Source organism: Magallana gigas, chromosome 1 (assembly GCF_963853765.1).
Source record: "Magallana gigas chromosome 1, xbMagGiga1.1, whole genome shotgun sequence".
In the NCBI taxonomy this organism is placed as follows: Eukaryota; Metazoa; Mollusca; class Bivalvia; order Ostreida; family Ostreidae; genus Magallana; species Magallana gigas.
The window spans coordinates 42834918-42844250 of record NC_088853.1 but is presented as its reverse complement, the minus strand read 5'-3'; the positions used below and the strand labels follow the sequence as shown (position 1 = coordinate 42844250).

Sequence of the window (9333 nt, the reverse complement as noted above, 5' to 3'; positions counted from 1 at the left end):
AACAATGTGTTTTGAACAGTCTAGCTTCCTTGATGTATAGTAAAGTAAAGCTAACAAAGGACTGGAATGTTAATGACATGAATGTGGTTTTGAATACAGGAAACAAATTGTATCAGTTATTGTTAAATAGCTCTACCATGCACAATGATTTTGTATTAATTGCAGAAATTCCAAGACAAATTGAATGCTTTAATAAAGATTTCAATTTTGAATTTAATGATTCGTTGTATGGGTTGATCAATTCTAATAATTGCCTGCATGATTCTGGATTTCAAACTTATACTGTTCATGAAGCATTAGATATTGCTCTTGCAGAATCAGATGGTACTTTTGTTACATACAAAGGTAACACATACATTATTATCAAGAGCAGAGATTTATTTTATGTTTTTGATCCCCATTCTAGAGATAGGTATGGTAAAGTGTCAGGATGTGGAAATAGTATTCTCCTTGAGTTCAATACAACAGAAGAGCTTAGTTTGCATTGTATAACGCTCGCAAATTCTATGAATGCAACTAGGTTTGAACAGTTTGAGATTACTGGTGTAAGAGTTGCAGAATTAAATGTATGTCAAAAGCCTCTTGTTACAAATACAACTGAAGACCAGTTTGAGATAATTGGGGTAGAACAAACAAGTTCAAAAATGGATCAAAAGGTACCAAATCTTGTTGAAAACACAGATTTTCAAGATTTTAAACAGAGTGGTATGCTTATTCAGGATGAAATTTCTGACTCTGTAAAAATGAGAAGGAAAAGAAAAAGTTTAGAAACATTGAGACTCTACAAAAAGAAGAAAGCAAAGCTAAATAATTTTGATCGTACTAGTCATATAGAAAAACGAAAAGATCAAAAAAGAGTCCATGCATTAAAAAGGTATCAACTGGATGAACATTATAGAGACAAATCTAGAGATGCATCGAAAACAAAGTACAGTACAGATAAGATTCATAAAGACAAGGTACAGAAAGCATCGATACAAAAGTACAAAACTGATGACATTCATAAAGCAAAAGTCAAGAGGGCATCTTATGAACAGTATAAAACAAGCGAAGTTCACCGAAAAAACGTTAAGAAATGTGTTTATGCCAAACTGAGAAAAAATCATGAAGATGAAAAGAAATGGTCTTTTGTTCACGAACAATTTCGTAATGAAATGAAAATGTTACCCGATTATGTCTGTTCGGTATGCTACAAACTATTATTTAGAAAACAAGTCTTGATATGCGAACCTCAAATATACAACAAAAATACAACCGCAGACGGAATTGAATTAGGACAGGTATGTGTATCAACTAAATATTTAGAAAGATGTCCAGGGACTGAAAAACACATATGTACATCTAGATGTAAACTGTGGGTCTGCTACACTTGCCATAGAAAACTTTTATCTGGTACTATGCCTAGCGAATGTTTTATGAATAAATTAGAAAACGTAGAGGTACCAAACGTTTTAAGAGAATTAAACTCGGTTGAGCGTCACCTTGTCTCTAAAATCATTCCATTCAAGAAAATGATGGCTTTACCTAAAGGAGGTCAGTTTGGTGTTCAAGGGCCCGTTGTTTGTGTACCTAGCAATGTTTCAGAGACTGTAGAGTCACTGCCACGACCTGGAAATGATAACCAATTAATTCAAGTCAAATTGAAACGAAAACTTGCTTACAAAGGTCATTGTGATTTCAAGTTCATTAACACTCAAAAGGTCAGAAGAGCAATTGAGTATTTATGTAAAACAAATAAATATTACAAAGACCTTAAATTTGATGAGACCTGGGAAAACCCCATTGAAATGTCGACTGCTGACAATGACGACTCTTATGAGGAACATGTTCACGAGAAAGAAATGTGCGAAACTGTTGATGATGAAATAAATCATGCATTGCCACATGATACTTGTCTCCAGCCAGTTGATTTAGGCCAAGAGGTTCTTGATCAATATTTCGATCAAATATTTTGTTTTGCACCTTGTGAAAAAAATAATCCAGTTAGCATTTTAACAGAAAAAGGAATAGACACAAAGTGCTTTCCATGTCACTTTCCTACAGGTGAAAATATATTTGACGATGAAAGAGATGTCCGTTTAACATTGTCCAGATACCTTTTGAACAAATTGATGAATGTTGATCCTAGATACGCAAATGATACCGATTTCATTTTCTTTTCCCAGTATTTGACAGAACTACAACAAGTAGTTTCAAACGTTTCAATAGCATTGAGAAAGACACCAGAGAAAGGTTTTGAAGGAAATAAGTTAACTTTGAAGTCATTGAAAAACAAAGACTCTCTGCAGGAAATTTTTAAATCAGATGATGGATACAAATTTCTAAAACCGATACGAGGGACTCCCCCATATTGGCAGACAACACAAAAAGATCTTTTTGCAATGATTAGACAACTTGGTCTTCCAACATGGTTTTGTTCTTTCTCTGCTGCTGAAATGAGATGGCCAGAAATATTCGAAGCAATCTTAAAACAGCAGAATGACTTAAGAAATGTTGAAGACTTGACGTTGTCAGAGAAATGGGAAATTCTTAAAAAGAATCCAATAACTGTTTCACGAATGTTTGATTATCGGTTTCAAACCTTTCTCAAGAAAGTGATCTTATCAAATGCAAATCCTATTGGAAAAGTAAAAGATTACTTTTATCGAGTTGAATTCCAGCAAAGAGGATCCCCACATACACATTGTCTATTTTGGATTGCAGATGCGCCTAAATTACATACAGATGCTGATTGTGAAGTAGCTGACTTTATTGATACTTATGTTTCTTGTGAAATTCCTTGTGAAGATGACGAAGTATTTGAAATTGTTAAGAGCGTTCAAACACACAGTAAGTCGCATTCTAAGTCATGTAAAAAGGGTTCAAAAGAATGTAGATTCAATTTTCCACGACCACCATCAGAAAGAACTTTTGTTTGTCATCCTCAACAAGAAAATATCAAGACTGTTGATTTGAATATGTCAGAAGAAGATTACGATAAAATTATTCGTCACAATGTCGAAGAAACTAACCGAAAAGAAAGATCGAAAGAATTGTTATCAAGGATTTGGAATTATATTAAAGAAAATGACTCGAAAGAGATGGTTGCTGAAGAACTATTCCATACATTAGGTATTACTCAAGAACAATTTGAGGAGGCAAACAACTCTCTAACAAGGTCGACATGTGTTGTCCTTAAACGAAATCCTAAAGAATCATGGATCAATCAGTACAACGCACAGCTACTCTCCTGCTGGAATGCAAATATGGACATTCAGTATATAACTGATGCATATGCATGCGTGGTCTATATAGTATCTTACATTTCAAAAGCAGAAAGAGAAATGAGTCAAATTTTGGATTGCACCCAAAGAGAAGCCAGAGATGGTAATCATGAAGCAAAAACTGCCATGAAGAAACTTGGAGCCGCATATTTACATCATAGAGAAGTCAGTGCACAAGAAGCTGCTTTCAGAGTTTGCAGTTTTCAGTTGAAAGGATGTTCAAGAAAAGTTCAGTTTATTCCTATAGGAGAAAATCCGATTCGTATGAGTCTACCTTTAAAAGTTTTGGAAAAGAAATCAGATGCAGATGAAGAAATTTGGATGTCAAGCCTCACTGAGAAGTACATTGCAAGACCTGTCTCTAATGAATTTGATAGTATGTGCTTAGCTGCATTCTGCTCTGAGTATAGAGTTTTAGCTTCATCGCAGGTATCAAAAAATCCAAGAAGCCCCATTCATTTATTGCAGAAGAACTTGGGTTACATTCAGAAAAGAACATTAACTGAAAAAGCTGTCATACGATACCCCCGATTTTCACCAGATAAATCCGCTGAGAAATATTATTTCAGTAATTTGCAATTATTTTGTCCTCACAGATCAATCGAAGAATTTAAATCTAGAAATAGCTACGAGGAATTTTATAACTCTTCAGGTGTTAAAGAAATTGTTGAAAGAAACCGGAGTTCATTTGAAATGGATATAGATGCCTTAGAAAAGGCTGAAGAAACACTTGAAAATGGTGGTATTCGAGAAAATGCATGGTCACAGATTTGTCCAGAAGCAGAAGTTGATAGGCTTGAATGTATAATTGAGAAAGAAGCTCAAGAAACCGACGATAATGAATTAGAACTGCAAGTTCCTGATTTGTTAGAAAAGTCTTCTAAATCGGTTGAAATTTCCCAACATTTAATTTCAAAAGATGAGGGCACAAAGATTATCCGATCTTTGAATGAAACTCAACAAAGGATTTTCTACAAACTAAAATCATGGTGTGTTGAAACAATAGGTGGAAGACAACCTTCGCAACTACAAGTTTTTATCACAGGAGGTGCTGGAACTGGGAAAAGCCATTTGATTAAAAGCATTTACTATGAGTTATCACGATTATTTGCTCCTTCCCTAGCAAATCCAGACGATATATCAGTATTGTTAACGGCACCAACGGGTGTAGCAGCATTTAATATTGGAGGAGCAACTATTCACAGTACATTTGCTATACCTGGAAACAGCGCTTTGCCATTAGAATATCAACCACTTGGTGATGACAAGTTAAATACGCTGAGAACAAAACTTGGGCAGCTAAAGTTGTTGATAATTGATGAAATCTCAATGGTTGATAAGAAACTGTTGACTTACATACACGGCCGTCTAAGACAAATAAAACAAACTGGAGATTATACACCATTTGGAAATGTGAGCGTTTTAGCCTTTGGTGATTTTTTTCAGTTACCGCCTGTTAAGGGAAAGCCTCTTTTCATACACGATTGCTACTTTGATCTTTGGAATGATTCCTTTAAAGTTGTGACTTTGACCGAGATCATGAGACAAAAGGAAGATAAACAATTTGCCGAGCTTCTCAACAGATGTAGAATAAAGGTTAAGAAGGAAAACTTAAGTTCGGAGGACAAAGATTTACTACAGAGCAGAGAAAATGACGAAATTATTAACGCATTGCATATATTTTCGACAAATGCTCAAGTCAATGAATTCAATGCACACGCATTAGCTTCACTCTGTTCAAACAATGAAATAGAATTAACGGTTTTAAGAGCGGAAGACTGTATCAAACAAAAGTCTTCACGTGGAGAAGAGAAAGGAAATACGCTTTCGTCGGTAAAAAATCAATTTAGGTTAGTGAAAGAGCTTCAGATATGTGATGGTGCACGGGTTATGCTGATTTATAACATTGATATTGCAGATGGTTTAGTTAACGGTGCATTTGGAACTGTTACAAAATTGTTACATGGAAAGTCTGCGAATGCATCAGAAGTGAAGTTGGTAGAAGTATGTTTTGACAACAAAAGTGTTGGTAAGCGACGTGGAACAAAAGTAAATAACGAAATTAGGGTACTCATCGAGCGAGTAGAAGAGATGGTAGGGAAAAACAGAAACATTGTTAGAAAACAGTTTCCATTAAAACTCGCCTGGGCATGTTCTGTTCATAAAGTGCAAGGTTTAACCGTTTCTAAAGCAGTTGTGTCATTGAAAAAGATTTTTCAACCAGGACAAGCTTATGTTGCCTTAAGTCGTGTAACTTCCCTTGAAGGTTTGACATTGCGAGGTTTTAATGAAAAGTCAATATATTCAAATCCATGTATCCCGGAATGTCTGGCCTCAATGCATCAGTTTCTTGACATAGACAAAGAGGTGACTGAAAAGAGACTGACAGTGTTGTATCACAATATTGAGGGTTTGCGAAACCATTTAGAGGATCTTAAGATTACTTTAAGAAACCGAAGTATTGATTTCATTTGTTTAGTAGAAACATGGGTGACAAATGAAATAACTCCTGATACGGAATTGAATTTGTTTTCATCAGTCCACCAACTTCGCAGAAATGCATACACTTCAGACAATGCAATACAAGCCCAGGGCAAAGGAGGAGTATGTGTCTACAGAAAGCTTAACAGACAATGCCAGTATGAACGAGTTATTTTGCCTATTGACAATCTAGAATACATCGCTTTTAAAGCGAGTAATGTATTATTTATTACATTGTACCGACCTTCATCGTATGCTGTTGAATGTTTTTTGAAAACGATGAATAAAATGTTAGTATTTGTTCAGACTTTGAATCTTCCTTGCCTTATTATGGGCGATTTTAATCAAAACATAAACAATGGCATCTCTTCGATCAAGCAGTTAATGGAAAGAAATGGATATACTCAACTAGTAACGGAAATAACAACTGATGGTGGAACCATGATAGATCACGTGTATGGCAAAGATATAAATGCAAGAGTATCAATGATTCCAACATACTATAGTTATCATGAAGCACTTGAATTGACAATTTTCTGAGCTTCTTAACAAACCCAGAAATTCGGTTAATGTTTATACATGTATTACAAAAGGTCTATATATATATATATATATATATATATATATATATATATATATATATATATATATATATATATATATGCTTGATGACTTTAAGATATAGTAGATCAGCTTACAAAATCTTTATTGAATAATATTACTTGTGTTGCTTTTAGAATTTCATTGCATCGGTGTGATTTTAACATTTTTAATATAGTACAACAAATTTCGGCTCTTAAAATGTAGTATGATATATATAGAGAAAGAAAAGAAAATAGTGATTATTAAAGATGTAAATAGTTTTAAATCAGTTTGTCTTGGTGACATTACAAATCATAAATGGAAATTCAGTTTTATCAAAGCGTTTATTAGAATTTAAACGAATTTATTATTCTATTAAGATCTAAACATTATTTTAAACATTAGGGAGGTCGAAAAGCCCTTACTTTTTGTTGAAGACAAAAAAAGTTCTAGTTATTATTATTTTTCTTTTTCTCGACAGATTTTCCGTCATCGATTTTTTGAAAACGGATAGGATTTCAGAAATAACTATGCAATAGTCTTATAGCATTTTTAAATGTCACCAGTATGTAAGGTTTTGGATTTCCGGTTCCGGTACTTCCGGTTTACACAAGCAAAATACTAGAAATTAAATGAATTAATATATTGTTTTTATTTTTAAAGGAAATTCGTTGTAATTTTAGAGTTAGATCAACCATGTCGAGTTGTTTAAAAAGTAAAGCGGCGGCGAGTTTCTATCTCTTATCAGTTTTGAGATTTTAGGCCTCCAACTTGAGAAAAGGGGGGATGAAAAAATAAAAAACTCAGATAAGCTTAGGAATGTTCTAAGACGGATATATATTGTTCAAATAGAGGTAATTAAGATATATTCCAAGTTTCATTGAATAGTATTGAATACTTCCGGTTTTATGAGCCGATGAAAATTGTCTATGGGAGTTTCTAGGTTAAATTGAATTCACGCATGTAACGTTTTCTCAAACAGTTTTCAAGCAAATATTTTTATATTATGCATTTGCAATAAGGGACCTAATGAGCAGACCAGAAAAGGTCCTGGGAAAAAAATTCCGAAAAATAAGGGACCTGAAGGGGTCAATATTGAAAACGGCTCTTTAGCTGTAACTTTTTTATTGTTTATCTGATTTTCAAAATCTTTTCTGTTTATAGTTCAGAATAAAGAGTAAAATATAAAAAATATGGTCCGAGGGGGCACTTTTTGACTCCTTGTAGGGGTTTTAAGGGTCTGAAAATGATAACTTCATCACAATTCAATTTTAAGAGTTATCTCGCTTTGCTCAATAAATGATTAGGATAGATATTGTTTAAATAGACGTAATTAAGATATATTCCAAGTTTCATTGAATAGTATTGAGTACTTCCGGTTTTATGAGCCGATGAAAATTGTCTATGGGAGTTTCTATGTTAAATTGAATTCACGCATGTAACGTTTTCTCTAATAGTTTTTAAGCAAATATTTTTATAGTTTGTCCTTGTAATGAGGGACTAAATGTGCAGACCGGAAAAGTTGTGAGGAAAAAAATTCCGAAAAATAAGGGACTTGCAGGGGTCAGTATTAAAAACAGCCCTTTAGCTATAACTTTTTTATTACTCATCCAATATCCAAACTCTTTTCAGTTATTAGTTTAGAATAAAGAGTACAATTTAAAAATCATGGTCCAAAGGATCACTTTTTGACTCTTTATAGGGGTTTTAAGGGCCTAAAAATGATAACTTTATCACATTTCAAAAAAATTAAAATTCAAGAGTTATCTCGCTTTGCTCAATGACTGGTTAGCATTAAAGCTTTTGGCATAACAAAACTCTTGAATCTTAAATGAGTACTTTCTTATATATGAATTTTTAGAACTTTTATTTCAGGAATCAAACGATATAGTTGGATAAAAAATTCTGAAGTTGTCTTTCTTTGGGCATTTAATTTCTTAAATGTTAACGTGTGGGTATATGCTCATGATATTTTCCTAATTTTTAATATACAGATTCTATGAGAGAAAATACGATCAATTTAATTAAGGGGTTTTAAGGGCTGTCGAAAAGCCCTTCCTTTTTGTTGGAGACAAAAATAGGTCTAGTTATTATTATTATTATTCTTTTTCTCGACAGATTTTCCGTCGGCGATTTTTTGAAAACGGAAAGGATTTCAGAAATAACAATACAATAGTCTTATAGCATTTTTAAATGTCACCAGTATGTAAGGTTTTGGACTTCCGGTTCCGGTACTTCCGGTTTACACAAGCAAAATAGTAGAAATTAAATGAATCAATATATTGTTTTTATTTTTAAAGGAAATTCGTTGTAATTTTACAGTTAGATCAACCATGTCGAGTTGTTTAAAAAGTAAAGCGGCGGCGAGTTTCTATCTCTCATCAGTTTTGAGATTTTAGGCCTCAAACTTGAGAAAAGGGGGGATGAAAAAATAAAAAACTCAGAAAAGCTTAGGAATGTTCTAAGACGGATATATATTGTTTAAATAGATGTAATTAAGATATATTCCAAGTTTCATTGAAATGTATTGAGTACTTCCGGTTTTATGAGCCGATGAAAATTGTCCATGGGAGTTTCTATGTTAAATTGAATTCACGCATGTAATGTTTTCTCCAACAGTTTTCAAGCAAATATTTTTATATTTTGTATTTGCAATTAGGGACCTAATGCGCAGACCGGAAGAGGTCTTGGGAAAAAAATTCTGAAAAATAAGGGATCTCCAGGGGTCAACATTAAAAACGGCTCTTTAGCTGTAACTTTTTTATTGTTTATCCGATTTTCAAAATCCTTTCGGTTTATAGTTCAAAATAAAGAGTACAATTTAAAAATTATGGTCCGAGGGGGCACTTTTTGACTCCTTGTAGGGGTTTAAAGGGTCTGAAAATGATAACTTTATCACAATTCAATTTTAAGAGTTATCTCGCTTTGCTCAATAAATGATTAGGATAGATATTGTGTTAATAGACGTAATTAAGATATATTCCAAGTTTCATTGAATAGTATTGAG

General features: G+C 33.3%; 1 protein-coding gene across 1 annotated transcript; it reads left to right on the top strand.

Annotated features, from left to right (window-relative positions):
- Positions 1-1397: 1397 nt before the first annotated feature.
- LOC117683828 (uncharacterized) lies at positions 1398-5937 on the top strand. Its single transcript, XM_066086412.1, has 2 exons — positions 1398-5357; positions 5803-5937. Exons 1-2 carry the CDS (start codon positions 1398-1400, stop codon positions 5935-5937), a joined length of 4095 nt encoding a protein of 1364 aa, XP_065942484.1.
- Positions 5938-9333: the final 3396 nt, after the last annotated feature.

Bases quoted from the DNA above. Each gene is read 5' to 3' on its own strand.
- LOC117683828 (XM_066086412.1), top strand. From the start codon at position 1,398: ATGCCTAGCGAATGTTTTATGAATAAATTAGAAAACGTAGAGGTACCA. The intron at 5,358-5,802 runs GTAGGGAAAAAC...TGTTTTCATCAG, and splicing joins TCGAGCGAGTAGAAGAGATG to TCCACCAACTTCGCAGAAAT.